The following is a 19,055-nucleotide window of genomic DNA, read 5'->3' on the forward strand; positions in this document are numbered from 1 at the left end:
GTGTGACGGGCCTAAAAATAATTAATTAATTAATTTAAAATAAAATTTTGAAAATAAAATAAGTAAAATTTTTTATTTTTAATATTTTTTTAATCACCTAATAATATTGCATTTTCAGTTTTAAAATTTTTTTCAAGAAAAGAAAAACAAAAACATGAAAACATTGAAAACATCAATTTTGAAATTTGAATTTTTATTCAAATCGAAATGCAGCTTATACTTTAAACGGGCTTGCAGTTTTTCTAGAATTTATTACAATTATTTTTTTCTTCATTTCATTTCAATTATAATTTCAATTCAACACGTAGAAAGTAGAAAATCATTTTAGAATGAAAAAGAAAAAATCTGACAATTTTATATTTGAGAATTACGAATGTAAAAATGCAAGTTACATTAGGATAGCTACACATTAGGACACACAATAACAAATTAAAATTTCAATTGAATCAATTAAAATAAAAAGAATAAAATATGTAGGTATAAATAAAAAAATGAAAAACTTGAAAAAAATATATAAACAATGTTGAATCCTCGAAATTTGATTCATAAATGAATAATAATTAGTGGGTATCTAATTCAATTTACTTCGGCAACAACTCAACAAGGCAACAACACTTCAAACTTTTAAAAAAAAAAATCGAATAAAACTATTCATTGCACGCTCGTGAACTCCACTTCCGAGAGAAACGGAAGTCGATCATAGGTACTTTGTACTTTACATATTTCGTAGGTAATTATGTTAGATTAGATGAAGAAGGAACATAAATGGTGAATATTACACTAATTTTTCTTTTTTGATTAAAAAAATGATACAAAACATATAAAAACAAAAAGGTTGACTCGATTTCATAAAAAATGGTTTCTTATGTTCGATGGGTTAAAAACAGACTCAAATTTTATTCGAGAAAGACTTTGAGAGCCAGTAGCCATATTAAAAAACAGGATCGATAACATGAGTGATTTGAAGGAAACTGAACAATAAATAAAGCAACCACAAAGATACAAGAATTACTGCAGATAAATATCTCGTTTTGATTGGACCACCTAGCTCAGCTTTTCCAAACATCGATAGTTTTCTCCTCAAAACGAGTAGTAAGGCGGCCAAGACTGCGGCAACTGAGAATAATAAAACGCTGAACTCTAAACCAGCAGATTTCACCTGAAATTGTGTACCCTGTGGGGAAAAAAAAGTGAATGATGCGGATGGAAAAATAAATAAACTTGTGAACGTTTTGGTGCGTGCAGTATAGTTTTTCATAAGGTGCATAGGTATACTTACTTTTTGAGCATGATATGCTGCAGCCACAAACCATGGCACACCCACACCAATTAAAACATTTACAGCAATCGAACCAGATATATGGATTAGAGCACCGTCAGCATGTGCTTCAGCTTTTGATACCATGCGAGCGCCGAGTATATCTGGCAATGTAGTTCCCAAAGCTACGATCGTAATAGCTGAAAAAATACGTGAAAATTGAAAAGATAGATAAGCGATCATCCAACGGAAATATGATACGTAGGTATGTAGGTCAATAATGTTTTGATGCAAACTAGGTACCTGTTAACGAATCATCGAGGCCTATTAAGCAACCGAATATGGTCGCTAAATCGCCAATTATCGTTGTCATAATTCCAATCACGCATAATGAAACAACGAAGCAAAGCCAACCATCAAATATTGCCACCGGAGGCACTAATGCGAACAAAACCTACAACAAAAGAAAGCAATTAACAAATTACGTACGCTTAAGCATATAGGTACCTATTTCACAATACTTAGATGCATGTGAACATATATTACACGTTGTGTTCATGTTTGTTTCATGCCGTTGTGTTATTTGTACCTACAGCATTTCACATACCTTCCAAAAAAATGAGAAAAAGTGCGTGACATAATCCAAAGTAGTAGCGTTTTCGACATCGCCACCAGCAACACTCATCGCCAATTTGAACTGTTCGCCCCACGTTTCGGTATGAACTCTGATAGCATCCAAATTTGCTCCTGTCAAGAGCATTAATCTATGTGCAACGCTGTTAAAATCTGCAAATAAAATTGAAATTTAATTTCGAATGTAGATTACGGTCAACGTGGCGAATCGCTAAAATGAAGTAGGTAAGTAAATTAAATGAAGAATGAATATACATACCATCGTCGTTACTGATGGTGATTAAGGTTCTATTAATATTGCCAATTTTAGCTCCGTTGGTAGGCTCGAAAAGTGCTATTTCAAAATACTCGTCTTTCTCCGGATCCATATCGTCGATTATTTGGATATTTATTTTTTGTTTAACCTTAAATAAAAAATAAAAAAATCGATAAAATTGCTAATTATTTTTTACTCGTATATTGAAAAGACTATACCTATATAGCGAATGCTCACTTAATACCTTTGTTTATATAGTACCTACATAGAAAGGTCTAACGTGTATATGTCTAATAAAATGACGTATGTACCTCTTTATCTTCGAAAACTACTTCTCCTTCACCGCCTACATAATCTCTGCCAGCAATAGCAGTTTTATCGATAGTTTTCCATTTCACAACTACACGTCCATCTGCTCCACGAGTTCTCATCACTGGAACACAAATCAATCCAGCACTTTCCTTCACCACGATGCCTCGTTTTTCGAATGAAACGATTCCAGGCTCTACAAAAATTCCAAAGTTTCATCTTTTTGCCAAATTATCGACAGATGAAAATTTCAAAACATCAAAAATTAAACAATGTTAACCTTCGTCGTCGATAATGGTTACTTCCATTATGGAGTATTGACCCAGTTTAACTCGATCAGCGTATTTTCCCACCACAGTTAACCTTAAGAAAAATTCTTCGTCGGGTTCCCATTTATTATCGTTCACTATTGAAACGGCGACCTACGCAATACAAAAATGAAGATAGGTAATGAATGAAGTACATATATACTGACAATAGCATTGCAATGACCTTCTTTCATCAACAAAGTATATAGGTACACGCGTTTATCAACGATCTGGTCTGAAGATTTTTTCCTCAGGTTTCATATGCTCGTAACAATGTAAGTAATTAAGCGTAAAAAGTTACCTTTTTTTGATCCTCATTCGGTGCAAAAGTTAACACCTCTCTGATTGGAATGTAATCTTCAATTCGTTTGGCTGTTCCATCGATGGTTTCAATTCTAAACATTGATTTTTTTTCTCGTTTACATACTAATATCTATCGTTTAATTGAATAGGTATACAAATACCTATAGCTTCATGATCATGAAGATAAATTACAAACCTAACTCTCGCTTCTTTATCTAAATTTCCATGCCTCCAAACAGTTACAAAGAAATTACCAATGTTTTCCTTTACAGCCATTCTGGGGCAATGGAATTCAATAAGTGAAACGTCTTCAGACTCGGGAGTTTGAGGTAATTCTCCCAATTTTAAACCATCTGGGTGATTTTTTATTATCTCGTATACCTGAAAAATTTATTGAAATGACAATATTTTTTTTCAATTACAGCTACTATAGGTATTCAGCGGACATAATAAGTAATAAGTTTTGTTATTGGTAAACGAATTAATGCGAGCCTTATAGCCTACCTCTTTTAATTTATTGCACAGCACAGGTTGTCCATTTTTATTTCCAGTAAATTTTCTAACGCTGTTTATTCTGTGCCAGTTTGCTGAACGACTACTTTCGTCGACTAATCTGTAAATTAAGATAGGTATACGTATATATTTTTGTAAATGATACGTAGAATATTATACGCTAAGTAAATTATTGTAAATTCCTATAGATGAAATGATTTTTGGCGAACATTTTATTAGGTACGATAGATTATTTGCAAAAGATGAAAATGAAATGAAAATTTCGAAGATAAGAGGGTCATCTGCAAAAAGTTTGGTTGTTCATAAAATTATGAACATAGCTAAATCCAGTAGCTAATACCGCAGTGAGATTTCCGATCATGCAAAAATTTATCACCTGTCAAAATTTCAAGTGCTAAAGTGCGTTTTTCGATTTTTGGTGAATTTTTGAAAATCCAATTTAGGCCAAAAATGAGGGAAAAAATCAAAATTTTACCAAATTGACCAAGAAAGCTAAAATTTGGGATATACCCTATTTTCGACATACCAAATCGATTGGAAACGGTTTCAACCCGTTTTGAGCAGTTCTGGAGCCTCCAGCAGATTTTTGAAACTCGAAATTTCCACAAAATTCCTTGAAATTGGAGTTGTAAAGCTGAAATTTATTCTAAAAACTAAATTCAATAGGCTACGAAGTACTGCAGGAGAATTTCAAGTCGTTTTGGAGCCTCTAGCGACTTTTTGAAAATTCCTGAAGCCTCCAGCAGATTTTTGAAACTTTAAATTTTCACAAAATTTCATCAAAATGGGGATGGGAAGCTGAAATTTACTCTACACTCCAATTGTAACACCCTCTAAAGACGACTTCAGGTGGGTTCAAGTCATTTTAGAGCCTCCAGCGACTTTTCTGAAAATTACTGGAGTCTCCAGTAGATTTTTGACACTTGAAATTTCCCCAACATTAATTTATCAAATGGAGTTAGCAAGCTGAAATTTACTTCGCAGACTACAGGTGGTTTCAAATGGTTTTGATGCTTCCAGCTACTTTTAGGAAATTTCATTTTTCCAAAAAAACGCCGTACAACCCTTCAAAAAGTCGCTGGAGGCTCCAAAACGTCTTGAAATACACCAGCACTACTTTGTAGCGTATTGAAATTTGTTTGCAGAATGGATTTCGACTCTCCATCTCAGTTTGATGAAATTTTGGGGAAATTTCAAGTTTCAAAAATCTACTGGAGGCTCCAGTAATTTTCAGAAAAGTTGCTAGAGGCCCTAAAATGGCTTGAACCCACCAGATCAAAAAGTCGCTGGAGGATCCAAAACGACTTGAAATTCACCTGCAGTACTTCGTAGCGTATTGAAATTAGTTTTTAGAATAAACAGCTTTATAACTCCAATTGGATGAAATTTTGTGGGAATTTCGAGTTTCAAAAATCTGTTGGAGGCTCCAGAACTGCTCAAAACGGGTTGAAACCGTTTCCAATCGATTTGGAACGTCGAAAATAGGGTATATCCCAAATTTCAGCTTTCTTGGTCAATTAGGTGAAATTTTGATTTTTTCCCTCATTTTTGGCCTAAATTGGATTTTCAAAAATTCACCAAAAATCGAAAAACGCACTTTAGCACTTGAAATTTTGACAAATGATGAATTTTTGCATGATCTTTCGATCTACCTTTGTAAAGTTTGAAAAATTTCGTGCAAGTTCTATGTTGAAACGCGAAATGTGCGATTTCGGCTGACCTGTCAATCAAAATGGCCGCCATTCTGTAAGTAAGGCCAACTTTTTTTTGGGCAAGTTTGCTTTAAAATGTTCCTTAGGATGTCCCCTTTCAGAAAAAAGTTGTCCCGGAGGATTCTCCCGGGGGGGGGGGGGGTGTGCAATTACTCATATTGTCATATGCCGGACTAATTAGTATACCTACCTACCTACCTATCTACCAGACTAATATCTCAATTCTAAGAATGCAATCCTTAGAGCCGTAAAGCGAATAATTGAAATACCTATTTTTTGTAATCAAAAAACTTGGATAAGAAATTTTGAGGAAAATTGATTTTCTACGAAGTAGGTACCTAGCAATATTGGTGCATTCAATTCAATACGGTGTAATTTTTGAAACGTGTTAGGTTACTTATAAAACCCGTAGGTAATTACAATTTTTGAAAGCCAGATTTCTATACTTTAGCACGTTTCGGTAATTACATACTTATACCTATGAAATACAATTGCAAATAGAAATGCAGAAACACAGCTTCAATTTAGTAAATAAATACTACACTTGCGTGACATTTTCGTGTTGAAAAAGAATTTTAAACGTTGATTTTAGTTTTTATACCTAAACCTGGACATCGAAATCCTACGAATTTATGTCAATGATCACCTAGCTCTCTTTTTGAAAAAATGTACTAAACTTACCTACTTAGTACTTACTTATACATAAAATAATATGTAGGTCTAGGTACACCAAACTCACTTTGTAGCGGCTAACAGAGCGATTTCTTCTTCTTTTAAATTGGGAAACTTTTTAACTTCTTTGACGAATTTAATCAAATTTTCTCTGTCGACTTCTCCATTGGCCTTACACAACGTTTTAGGCTTGCCATCTGATAATCAAATAATTTACCACCAATTACACTAGTTTGGTTACCTAATTTAATGTTTCGCTTTGATAGGACGTAAAAAGCAATCTCAATCTGGATAAGTATTGGGTAGGTAGGTAGTATTTTGTATACGTACTCAACTCACCGCCTTGCAAAGTAGTAAGCTCCAATTGTCGTTTCATATCTTTTGATTGCAAAAATCCGAAATAATCACGATCTGCGACGTAAGCGAAAACGATCAAAATTGGAAACAATATAAAAGTTATCGAAGCTTCCCATAATTCCACAACATCCGGCGAAATGTACCGTAGAATCAATAACAGCCATATGTAAGCGAAGAAGCTGAATAATCCGGTCACTAAGAATACCTGAAAAATAAACGAGCTTAGATTAAATAAAATTAATACTAAAGGAAGGTCGTGTGTTTGTTTGTTGTTTTTTTTTCTTCAATTTAGATCTCAACGTGAGTAAGTAGGTATGTATTAGAAAATAATGAGAAACGAGTAGCTATGCAAGTTGAAAAGTTATACTAACTAGGTAGATAGGGAGAATATTATACCTACTTTCATTCTATGAACTTTTTTTATTTCTCCAGGAGGCAAGGCAAGAATACAAATGCTGGTGATGATTAATAAATTAAAAGCCGCCGAACCAACGATAGTGGATGGACCCAGTTTTCCTGATTCGAAATTATGTGCGACAGTTTCCACAATCGATAGTAAAATTTCTGGCGATGCAGTACCGAAGGCCATGAGCAACAAATTGGCAACAGTATCGTTCCATACTCGCACTTCAATAATTTCAGGTTCATCTTCTTTCAATATAGACTCGAAAGAATCACTGCTACCGTCTATCTGGTTAAAAATACAAGATTTAAAAAAGTAAAATCATCGTATTGATTACCTACTTAATTGGTCATTTGTTAGCAGATATCAGATAGAATGGTACGAATTGGTACCAATTAGGTACCTATATCTGCAGGCATGGTAGGGTGTGTGAGGAAGGGTGAACAAAACTTATCCTAGCATGAAAAACTACGCGAGATGAACAAGTTGCCTATCTTTGAAAACTGAAGGGAAAAGGGGCCATATTAGAAATAGTATATTACACAACGAGGGCCGAAAAAGTGATTTTGGACGAGGGTGAGGTTTGTGACCCGAACGAAGTGAGGGGAACAACTCACACGAGTTCAAAATCACTTTTTCTCCGAGTTTAGTGAAGTAATTTTTCCTGAACGAGGGTGGAAAGTACTTATTTTTACATCCGAGCGATTCTCGCGAGGTTGGAAAAGTAGTACTTTTCACCCCTAGATAGGAAAAGGAATTTTCAAAGTCGGACTACAGCTACGCTTCGAAATAATTGAGTGTTGCATTACAATATAGATATATTTTCAAAATAGGAAACTCCAGGTAATTCACACTCACCATTCGAGTCCAGCACTGAATATAAGCATCATACAAAATGTACTATAACATACAGATAGGTAACTATAACCAGATGCAATGAAATCAGCTACGTACCTCGTTTAACTTTATTAGCCAGATAAATTTTTCTCGTATGACTTGTAATTCTATCGATGGATGTCATAAATATTTGCGTTATGATGGCAATTCCGATGAAAAAATACAACAGCGTACAAAAGTACGCCAATGTTCGAAACCACGTACTCCATAATCGCTCATCCAATAAAGGTAGAATTAATCCGGGCGCACAAATATCCTCAGGACCCCACGGATATCGGCTGTGGTTCGAGTCGTGACCCATCGCGCACAATTCTATATATAAAAAAAAAAAGAAAATCAATCACTCGACGTGAATACGTAAATGAAAATATTACGAAAAATACGACGAAATACACATATTCATAAACGACCGCATGCCTGCCGATGAAAAAGTTCAAACGACACTGAAACTGAGAGTTGTTGTAGCGTACAAGTACTACAAGAAGTATTAAGCCATATAGTCATGAGCTGCGTGTATCAATTGATGTGATGGTATGGTAGGTGAATTTGCTTGTAGGTGGGTTCTGGATTCTGGGAAATGTAAATTATCAACATCGCCCAGCGGCCAACAGGTATGCGTAATTACTAGATAACCAGTTTCCAACGAAAATAAAAGTTACTTATTTGAAGATGTGACGAATAATGTTACCACATTTTTTTTGTTTTGCTTCTTTTTTTCTCAAGTACGTACAAACACAAGTTAGTACGTATACGTATCATTCAAGTTGTGAATTACCTATACCTACATTAAGTAGGCCTGCAGATATATATCCATATCGCTATACAACATCATATTACGAGTATATTTTTTTCACCGGGATGGGAGGATGGCGAATACTCTTAGATCTTTCGTGATAATATTTATTGTCAGTGTGCGTATGAAAAATGTTTATTTACTTACTGAAAAATCCTAAATTAGAATTTTCCCTTCAAATGCTTTTTCTGACTTGAATTATTTTCAATGAACATTTGATCGAGTACCTACTTACCTACCCATATCGTAAAAGGGGGGGGGGAAATGTCTACTTATAAATTTTTATTTCTTCCCAATAACGTCTGTACGTCTGTACCTTCTTTCCTAATAGTCCAGCATATGACAATAGCAGTAATTGCAACCCCACCCCGCCGATCCTCCGGGACAACTTTTTTCTTAAAGGGGACGTCCTAAGGAACATTTTAAAGCAAACTTGCCCAAAAAAAAGTTGGCCTTACTTACAAAAAGGCGGCCATTTTGATTGACAGGTCAGCCGAAATCGCACATTTTGCGTTTCAACATAGAACTTGCACGAAATTTTTCAAAGTTTACAAAGGTAGATCGAAAGATCATGTAAAAATTCATCACCTGTCAAAATTCCAAGTGCTAAAGTGCGTTTTTCGCTTTTGGTGAATTTTTGAAAATCCCATTTAGGCCAAAAATGAGGGAAAAAATCAAAATTTTACCAAATTGACCAAGAAAGCTGAAATTTGGGATATACCCTATTTTCGACATGTCAAATCGATTGGAAACGGTTTCAACCCGTTTTGAGCAGTTCTGGAACCTCCAGCAGATTTTTGAAACTCGAAATTTCCACAAAATTCCATCAAATTGGAGTTGTAAAGCTGAAATTTATTCTAAAAACTAAATTCAATAGGCTACAAAGTACTGCAGGTGAATTTCAAGTCGTTTTGGAGCCTCCAGCGACTTTTTGAAAATTCCTGAAGCCTCCAGCAGATGTTTGAAACTTTAAATTTTCACAAAATTTCATCAAATGGAGATGGAAAGCTGAAATTTACACTACGCTCCAATTTTAACACTCTCTGAAGACGACTTCAGGTGGGTTCAAGTCATTTTAGAGTCTCCAGCGACTTTTTTGAAAATTACTGGAGCCTCCAGCAGATGTTTGAAACTTGAAATTTCCTCAAAATTTTATCAAACTGAGATGGAGAGTTGAAATTCATTCTGCCAACTAATTTCAATACGCTACGAAGTTGACTGCTGGTGGATTTCCAGTCGTTTTGGAGCCTCCAGCGACTTTTTGAAAGGTTAGGTATATGGAGTTTTTTTTTCGAAAATTGAAATTTCCTAAAAGTATAGCTGGAAGCTTCAAAACCATTTGAAACCACCATGTATGTAGTATGAGAAGTAAATTTCAGCTTACCAACTCCATTTGATAAATTAATGTTGGGGAAATTTCAAGTTTCAAAAATGTACTGGAGGCTCCAGTAATTTTGAGAAAAGTCGTTAGAGGCCCTAAGATGGCTTGAACCCATCTGAAGTCGTCTTCAGAGGGTGTTAAAATTGGAGTGTAGAGTAAATTTCAGCTTTCTATCTCCAATGATGAAATTTTGTGAAAATTTAGAGTTTCAAACATCTGCTGGAGGCTCCAGTAATTTTCAAAAAAGTCGCTGGAGGATCTAAAATGACTTGAACCCACCTGAAGTCGTCTTCAGAGGGTGTTAAAATTAGTTTGCAGTATGAATTTCGACTCTCAATCTCAGTTTGATGAAATTTTGTGAAAATTTAAAGTTTAAAAAATCGGCGTGGGGCACCATAATTTTCAAAAAAGTCGCTGGAGGCTCCAAAACGACTGGAAATCCACCAGCAGTCAACTTCGTAGCGTATTGAAATTAGTTTGCAGAATGAATTTCGACTCTCCACCTCAGTTTGATAAAATTTTGAGGAAATTTCAAGTTTCAAAAATCTACTGGAGGCTCCAGTAATTTTCAAAAAAGTCGCTGGAGGCTCTAAAATGACTTGAACCCACCTGAAGTCGTCTTCAGAGGGTGTTAAAATTGGAGTGTAGAGTAAATTTCAGCTTTCCATTTCCATTTGATGAAATTTTGTGAAAATTCAAAGTTTCAAAAATCTGCTGGAGGCTCCAGAACTGCTCAAAGCGGGTTGAAACCGTTTCCAATCGATTTGACATGTCGAAAATAGGGTATATCCCAAATTTTAGCTTTCTTGGTCAATTTGGTAAAATTTTGATTTTTTCCCTCATTTTTGGCCTAAATGGGATTTTCAAAAATTCACCAAAAATCGAAAAACGCACTTTAGCACTTGAAATTTTGACAGGTGATGAATTTTCGCATGATCTTTCCCTTTGTAAACTTTGAAAAATTTCGTGCAAGTTCTATGTTGAAACGCGAAATGTGCGATTTCGGCTGACCTGTCAATCAAAATGGCCGCCATTTTGTAAGTAAGGCCAACTTTTTTTTGGGCAAGTTTGCTTTAAAATGTTCCTTAGGATGTCCCCTCTAAGAAAAAAGTTGTCCCGGAGGATCGGCGGGGGGATGCAATTACTCCTATTGTCATATGCCGGACTATAAAGGCCAAGGGTGATCTTCAAAGCCAAATCGGAATTGTGCATTGACACTATAGTAGGTAGAGGTACCTATAACGTCATCGTTATTTTAGATCAAATCCACAAATGTGTCTTGAACGTGGGATCTCAAGGTTACATGAAATTTTTTTAGATACTTACTGCCACTTGTAAGTACGCATAAGTGAGTGTGTGGCTTGTGGATTCATATCAACCATAAAAACAATTGAAACAATACCTACCCTACATATTTAATTGAACTCACGCTAAATTCTATGGGTGAATTTTTTCCTTTGACTAAAAGTCCAAGTAAGTAGGCAATGATAAATTAAATTCGACGCAAAAAAAGAAAAGAAATAAAAAATTAGATGCATTTGGAGGACGGTGGTAGCCGCTTGAACCAAACATTATTACTCGTAATATACTTTATCTATCAATTTTTGAGAAATTTTCCTGCATAATATGGAATGCACGTATCAAAATTACCTAATCGCAGCTAATGATTCATACATACGAGTAAGACGCGCATAAAACACGAAAATATATTTAAAGTAAAGAGTGATATAGAAAGGAAAAACAAATTGATTGCAAAACAGAAATCCTTGAAATGAGTAAGTACAATGTACCTTTACGGGTAGGTCTAGGTACGTCTACGTACTTTACTCTGCCGATAAGCTTAAGCATGGAAAGCTCTTGAACGTGATATCTGTCTACTCATTTTATCGCAGCAATATAACTCAACTGTATTTTTAATTACGTTAGTATACTCTCCCAATTTTTTAGTCCAATTAAATAGGATTTCGAAAATTTGCACGTTCGATAATACTCCAGCCCAGAATCCTAGCAACGTCACTCATTATCATTCGTTTATCAGATTACTGACATATAACGTGTACATTTTTATCTACATTATATAGGTACGAAAAATCACACGCGACCAACAAGATAAGAAATATTCAACTGTACGTCGTACTAATTATAGCTACTTAACACCGAAGTCATACATTTTCCTAATTTCACATTGACATTGTAGTGTTGTTCTAAATTTAAAAAAAAAAAAAAAAAGAAAAAAAAGAATTCAGTTAGATACGTCACTTACCTAATCATAGGCGATTGGGCGATAAATGGATAATAGTTTTTCTAACTGCACCTAATACGAGTGTTATTGAATCACATCATCACCATGATTACACACACATATGAAAAAAAATTCGAAATGATAAGCGTAATCAAATCACTCCGAAGTGCAAACCACCGAGAAATTTAATGCTAGTGAAAGCACTTGCATACCGAGACCGACAATCCGACATGTAAAAACAATAAAGCGCGTATACCTGGACCTACATTTAAATTGAAACTATGTGTATCGAACAGGTTTGTATCGTTGGTGTATCATACTGTTAATGAGTACAAAATGTTTACGAGACATTGTATCTTAAACCCAGCTCATCTCGTAGTTGAGTACTGACGAAGTAGGTACTTCGAATCGAATACAAAATACTCCGACCAAAGTATACTTTTATGAAGAAGAGCACACTTATCGCCCGTACAATAATTAAAAACTATCGACACTGAAAAGACACAACAGTTCATCTATAGACAAGAGTAACAATATTCAACATTACACTACATAAATTATTTCAATTATCGAACCGAACCGTTAAGTTTAATTCGTGCCAAACGAACCTGAACCTACCACTGCATGGGTACATTACCTACATTCCTAATTTCCTATCTGTATCTGCAGTCTGTATATTATTTCATTCGTGATTTTTTATATTTTATGTGAAACGTATACCATACCTACCTAGTATCTTTGGAAAAACGAAATAATTGGATTATTTCGTACTTATTAGCCTGTTAACGTTATTTATGATGCTAATATTGCTCAAAGTCACTGCCAAGGAAATTTTTTTTGGCACCAATTTGAAACATATGATAACGTTAATTTGAAAAAATCTTCGAAATAGACCGCGATAAGAGCTGCATAATTTATGCGTCAGTTGGGATAATAAATGAAACACATTGAGCAAGTGTACTAATACGAACATTAAAAAAAAAAAAATATTTTATCGGTTTTGAATTTCATTATTTTATACCTGTAGTATATTATACTCTTCATTTGTCCATTCCCTCCTATTTTGACAGACATGAGAAGATTCACACTAAAACATATGTTGTATTAGGTATTTCATACATTTTTGACAGAAACATTTGCACACTTAGCCTTAATGGTTTTGATTTATTTCCAGGCGTGAAGTAAAATGTATAGTAGGTATTATTGGTACTTATTATTAAATGTACATAGACCGATATTTTCTTGAATTTTTTGTTAGATGAGAATAATGAGAATTCATTCAAGTATTTCATGTTCAATAATTTCGTACACGGTACAGTTGAGTAAAAGTGCTCAGGATAAATAGGCACTTATATACGGGAATTAAAAAAAAAAAAAAAAAAACTTAGGTAGATGTAATTTAGTTTCATAAAAATATTTTTATCGCCAACATTTTTTGAAATTAAAAAAAAAAAGCAACAAAAGAACAAGATGATTATAATTAGTTCAAAATACCTATGTATTTAGTCAAGTATGTTTACAAGAAGCAAGTCTCAAATGAAAAAAATGACTCAACAGGTGCAGCGCAGAACGATGAACCAGAGGCCAGTGGGCCAAACCTAAACACACAAGCTCCATGGCGGTTCCTCACATCCTACTTGTAAATGTAAGCTATTTCTCATCGAAAAACATCGTAAATTGACTCACGGTGTAATAATAGTTTACTTTCGGTAGGTACTTGTAAAAGGAATAAAAATTAAAGTCGAATCAAAAGTATGGACAAAATTGACGAAAAAGATATAGGCTCACGAGGTACCTACATAGTACTTCAAACCAAACGATTACTCAACAACACGCAGTTATTTTATTTTAAATGACGACTAATTATAGAAGAATTCTTACCCTCTAATTACTCCTCAATTATATCAATTGTAATTACGAAAAATTTCTTGCATAATAGATCAATCCTTTTTTTTTTTTTTTTTTTTTTTTCTAATAAAGTACTGTTAGTTAAAATATTGCGATTATTTTTAGTTTACAAACTCAGTCGTCGATTCGCATACAAAGTAGGTACATTGTACATTTGCTGATTTAGTGAAATTTCGGTTTAGTCAACTACATCTCGTTTTATATTTGTTTTCATTTCCAAATTAAGTAACAAAAATGAATGTGATATTTACCATCGGCCAATGGCTATTTCACAGTTACGAAGAATTTTGCGAATTAAATCTAACGTATTTCAAAATATTCGGTTTGTTTCAAATGGTGAATCCTTATAACAGAGTTAAAATGTACAGCCAAATGTTATGGATGTATTTTCACGCTGGAATCACGATATTCACCGGAATTCATACCGGGATTCAACTAGTCGGATTGTTTATAAGCGGCGACACCGATTATAAATACATGATGAACACCATTACGCATATTGGAAACTGGAGTATCGCCGCTTTGAAATTTGTCACGTTTGCTTATTCGAGAAAACGATTGCAATGGTTATTCGACGTATTTCGGTTAGATTTTCTGCACGTTACAAGTATCAAAGAAAGAAAAGACATATTGTACGATAATGCCTACCGATGCAACTGGTTCATCTTGCTTTACGTACTCAGTTGCTTGAGCACTTGCGCTGTATGGAATATTTATCCGTTGGCCGAATTGATATATTACTCGTTGATCAAAAGTGGAAATTCTACGTATAAGCCTCAAAACATCCTGGATAGCTGGTACCCGTTCGATTCTACTCAAATGCCAATTTTTTATTACATTTACGTTTACGAGTTCGTCATCTATTTCTATATGCTGTTTGCGTTTTGTTGTTACGATTCCTATTTGTTCTCTATGTTTACCATGATGACGGCTCAATTTCAAGTGCTGAATGAATCGTTTTCCGATATCGGCTACGATAGGCCTATAAGAGGCTACGATCCGCATTTGGATGATCTGTATCTATTCAGGCCCGAGGAAACGATGAAATACGTACGAGCTCATTTATTCAAGTCCATAAACAGTGTATCGCCTTTGGATAATTTAGCATTATTGAAAACTGAACAATTACTCGATACAGAACATAGAGTACGAGTTGTTCACATGAAAGGTACATATTTATCTTACTACTTTCGTAGAAATTTATTCAGTACCTCTGCCTACTTTTTGACAATTCAAAAAATTCGAATCTTAAATCCAGTGGCTTTTAAAGTATACCTACCTATATTTCCCGTTGACCGGTGATTTTATTCCATAGGAGCGGAAGAAACGCAAAAAGCACAGGATTTTTTGGATCAGTTAATAGAGTGTATATTGGATTTGCAAAAAGCGAATAGGTCAGTTTGGTAATCCAGAAAAACCCAAATTATTTCTCGTCATAAATCATAGATTTCGGTTCTAAGATTTCTTGAAGATGGTAGATTTGTACATTATTACCTGGATGATTTCATTTTCAGGTATGCAAATGAACTTATTGAAGTGTACAATAACGTTATCGTATTTCAAGTTATCGTAAGCATTGTTACCATTTGTTTAATGGCCTTTCAAACCGTAGTGGTAAGATTTTTTTTCCTTCAATTTATTAGGTAGATAATTTTTTGAAACGAAATTCTTACATTGAAAATTAATCAATTTTTCATTATTATTAACAGTATTTTTCGGTGGTTGAAGACGACGAATTTACAGGAACGCTTCAAATATCCAAAAGTTTATTGTATTTCGCTTGCGCTTTTCTACTATTACTTCTTTCGTGCATGTGTTCCGGTGATTTAAACGATGCTGTAAGTGCTATAATGTACATTTTACCTAAAGGTACAATTTTAGAGAATATTCGTCAAAAGTGCGCATAAAATATTGTATTATTGGTAGAGAAAAGAAATCAATGTCGCATTTTACAATGCCCACTGGCACGAATTCAAATTACCTCAAGATCTGATGAAAAATGTTCTATTTTCGATGACCTGCGGACAACGCACTCATGTCGTTGAAATCACTCATCGTTTTCCGGTCGATTTACATACGTTTTCCGAGGTACCTATTTATTTTGCAATTTTTCTTTAAATTTATTTATTTATTTTTTTTTAAATCAAGACGATCGAATTTAATTACTTATTTCATTATGTCAACAGATATCGGAGGTGTGCTTTTCTTATTTCACATTTCTGTTGAATTATTACCGAAAAAAAGGAGGTTATCAGTGAATTTATCATTATATTTGGCAAGTGTAGTGATTAAACCTTAACTAGAGGTAATCGAATAGTGGTGTAGATGATTACATGATCTCTTACAATTAACGTAAAAATACTATAATAAATAATTGACCTAAGATGCAATTAATAAAACATTACATCATCATCATGCACAACCGTTTAAATTAAAAAAATAAATAATAATAAAAGATAAAATAGAGTAACCAAATATTTGGTAGGCAAAAAAGATGAAATTTTCACTCGTTTCGCTGATTGATCAATTAAAATAATAACATTTCTCGATAAATCAATCGTTTTTTTTTTTAAAGATCTAAATAATAATATTACGAATACTTAAATAGAACCTAAGTATTGTCATAGGAAAATATCATCCCAAAAGAGAAATTCGTATCAGATCATACACTCATAAAGAATATATCTTTAAAAAAATGGCAAGTATCGCTTATAATACGTATATATAGTTAAATACATCACAGTCTGAAAGTAATTGAATTAATTTTATACGAGAATAGTTTAACAAAATAACCTAGATAGGTACATGCTACCAGGGAATTAAAACTAAAGTCAACATTAAAAGGCACTCGTGAAATGACTCGAGTTGATACGAGTATTTGAAAAAATCCTATGTTCATCCTTAAGGTGGGAATAAATAAAAATGCTCGAGAGTTCACTGACTCGATAAAGCTGCATAAAACACGAAAGTTTCAACCAACTTTACCTGAAGCTGCGCATAATTTTTCAGTTTTATTTCTTAGACCGACAACATTGAAATGAAACATTTCATCAACAAGAAGCGATCATATTTCATGATTTATCACAATAAGTAAAAATAGATTCATTGATTTAGAAAAAAAAATTGAAACGACCCGATTATAATGGTACATAATTACGTTTACATGAATACAATTGCTCCGCTCCTTTTCATAAATGAAATACGAATGAGACAAGACAATAAATTATCATAAATCCGAGAGTAAATTTTCAAAATTTCGAGTATTTTGTTTCGACAGATAAGAAAACTTCAAAATCGACTGCAGGTAAATATTCATCTTACGCCAATGAAAGCAAATTAAAATTATGGTAAATTCTGAGTAACCGGACGACGGTGAAAGAATTCCAATCGTTCGATAAATATTAAAAATATTTTCACTTTTTTCCCCATCAAAGGTACCGGTATCAATAAATAGTACAATATACAACCTTCAGTTCTTTTGAAATAAATTGACTACGGTTCGTTTGGAGAAGTTGGCGTTTCCTTCAACTTGGCGCTTTGATCACCGTTTTCAAATTTTCTCAAATGTATCTGCGATAAATAGGTAAATACGAGCAAAATTTAAACAATATCGAGAGAAAGAAGTGATAATGCAAAATACGTACCTTAATATGTAGATTTACTTCGTCAAATCGACTCAAATAGGGAAAATTTCCTCCAGATTTCAGTTGAGCCAATTTTGCATGAGGATAAAGTCGATAGATTTCTTCTCGAACAGGACTGCATATCGCGTATTCATCAAATACATCCATAATGGTAACCGCCATTAATCCGCGCATACTTGTCGGTTTCACTCGCGATGGAGAGCAGTTAATCGTTAATCGAGAAGCTAAATCGGCTTGATTCAGAGTATTCAACTAATACGCACAATCGTGAAATTAAAACGTGATTCAAAATATTTTTTCGATTTGTTTTTATCAAATATTGAATTACGTCGTACCTTTTCTATCACAAATTCTGCCGCATGTTTGATATCTTTGTCATGACTCGGTGTAATTAAGCTCGGCATAACGAAACGTCTCAATAAAATAAAAGGAAACATCCAAAAACTGAAATGAAAAAATAGCAAATAATTTTGATCGTCGAGCGTTTTTTCCATCAGCAAAGTAAAGAGATAGTCCTATAAATCAACTTACAAAGTGCATGTTTCAGAAAAATCAAATATTCCGGTATCAACAAATGTATTGCAGAGAAATAACGATTCAACTCGAGGGTAAGACGATGTATGTTCGACAAATTTTTGCGCTAAGAATCCACCTATAAGAGTAAAAGAGTAAGAACAAATTAACAAACTAATGCAAATAATAGATTCCGAATTTATAGTCAGTATTGAAAACGAAGTATACGAAAATTTACCCAAAGAAGCGCCGAACAAATGCACTTTATCTAAACACAAATGATCTAAAAGTAATTTAAAACCATTACACCATTCATTGACGGACCAATACGATGATGGAGACTCTACCTGAAACAAAATAAAATGAACAGAGTTATAATACCAGTGGTAATTTTTACTAAAGAGAATACGAATTTTGGTCAACAATACTCACTGCAATGACACGGTAACCACAGGTACTAAGTTCTAACAGCTGTCTGAAATAGATATCCGCCGTTCCACAGGCTGGAGGTAAGAATATCAATGGAGATCGAACATTTTTAGGACCCGCGTCGAATACTTTCCAACTCTAATATAATTCAAAGACAGAAACCATTAGAAAATCAATTAAAAGTGCTCTTCTGAACAATTGACTCACCTTATTTCTACAATTATCGACGCAGATGTTCTTCAATGGAATATTACTCCTGAACAATTTGTACTCGGCGGATTGACTCAACTTTTCCATTTTAATATAACTTTATTCGATCATCATTGAAAATTTCACGTAGCTCGTAGATTTTATTGTAAATGATTAAAAAATATGAGTAATTTTCACAATTCAAGGTATTTATTTTTTGAGGAAAGAAACGTTGAAAGATAAAAAATTTCTTATCTGTTTTCGATATTAAAAACAAAACAAACAAGAAGCAACAACCAAAACCCGAAACCGAAACCAAATTTATTTGAATTATT

At 33.8% G+C, this 19,055-nt stretch overlaps 3 protein-coding genes across 6 annotated transcripts; 1 reads left to right on the forward strand and 2 right to left on the reverse strand.

Annotated features, from left to right (window-relative positions):
- Positions 1 to 632: 632 nt before the first annotated feature.
- LOC135839825 (sodium/calcium exchanger Calx-like) lies at positions 633 to 12,568 on the reverse strand. 4 transcript variants are annotated; one of them, XM_065356041.1, is made up of 15 exons: positions 12,059 to 12,568; positions 7,679 to 7,933; positions 6,722 to 7,008; positions 6,304 to 6,526; positions 6,032 to 6,161; positions 3,572 to 3,680; positions 3,264 to 3,448; positions 3,066 to 3,159; positions 2,737 to 2,878; positions 2,459 to 2,652; positions 2,151 to 2,295; positions 1,866 to 2,044; positions 1,562 to 1,712; positions 1,280 to 1,458; positions 633 to 1,174 (listed from the first exon to the last, which is right to left on the reverse strand). In XM_065356041.1, exons 2-15 carry the CDS (start codon positions 7,920 to 7,922, stop codon positions 932 to 934), a joined length of 2,505 nt encoding a protein of 834 aa, XP_065212113.1. In that variant the 5' UTR covers positions 7,923 to 7,933; positions 12,059 to 12,568; the 3' UTR covers positions 633 to 931. The 4 variants fall into 4 exon arrangements, with proteins under 4 accessions (XP_065212113.1, XP_065212110.1, XP_065212112.1 ...); XM_065356038.1 differs by having other exon boundaries at positions 6,295 to 6,526; XM_065356040.1 differs by lacking the exon at positions 12,059 to 12,568 and having other exon boundaries at positions 6,295 to 6,526; positions 7,679 to 8,152.
- Positions 12,569 to 13,784: 1,216 nt separating this feature from the next.
- Positions 13,785 to 16,357, forward strand: LOC135839826 (uncharacterized). The gene is made up of 6 exons (XM_065356043.1): positions 13,785 to 15,113; positions 15,261 to 15,339; positions 15,460 to 15,559; positions 15,655 to 15,783; positions 15,872 to 16,033; positions 16,132 to 16,357. The coding sequence occupies exons 1-6, from the start codon at positions 14,180 to 14,182 to the stop codon at positions 16,201 to 16,203; spliced, it is 1,476 nt and encodes a 491-aa protein (XP_065212115.1). The 5' UTR covers positions 13,785 to 14,179; the 3' UTR covers positions 16,204 to 16,357.
- On the reverse strand, positions 16,194 to 18,971 carry LOC135839827 (maspardin-like). The gene is made up of 7 exons (XM_065356044.1): positions 18,739 to 18,971; positions 18,535 to 18,669; positions 18,341 to 18,449; positions 18,121 to 18,241; positions 17,925 to 18,033; positions 17,590 to 17,841; positions 16,194 to 17,515 (listed from the first exon to the last, which is right to left on the reverse strand). The coding sequence occupies exons 1-7, from the start codon at positions 18,826 to 18,828 to the stop codon at positions 17,438 to 17,440; spliced, it is 894 nt and encodes a 297-aa protein (XP_065212116.1). The 5' UTR covers positions 18,829 to 18,971; the 3' UTR covers positions 16,194 to 17,437.
- Positions 18,972 to 19,055: the final 84 nt, after the last annotated feature.

Source organism: Planococcus citri, chromosome 3 (assembly GCF_950023065.1).
Source record: "Planococcus citri chromosome 3, ihPlaCitr1.1, whole genome shotgun sequence".
Lineage (NCBI taxonomy): Eukaryota > Metazoa > Arthropoda > Insecta > Hemiptera > Pseudococcidae > Planococcus > Planococcus citri.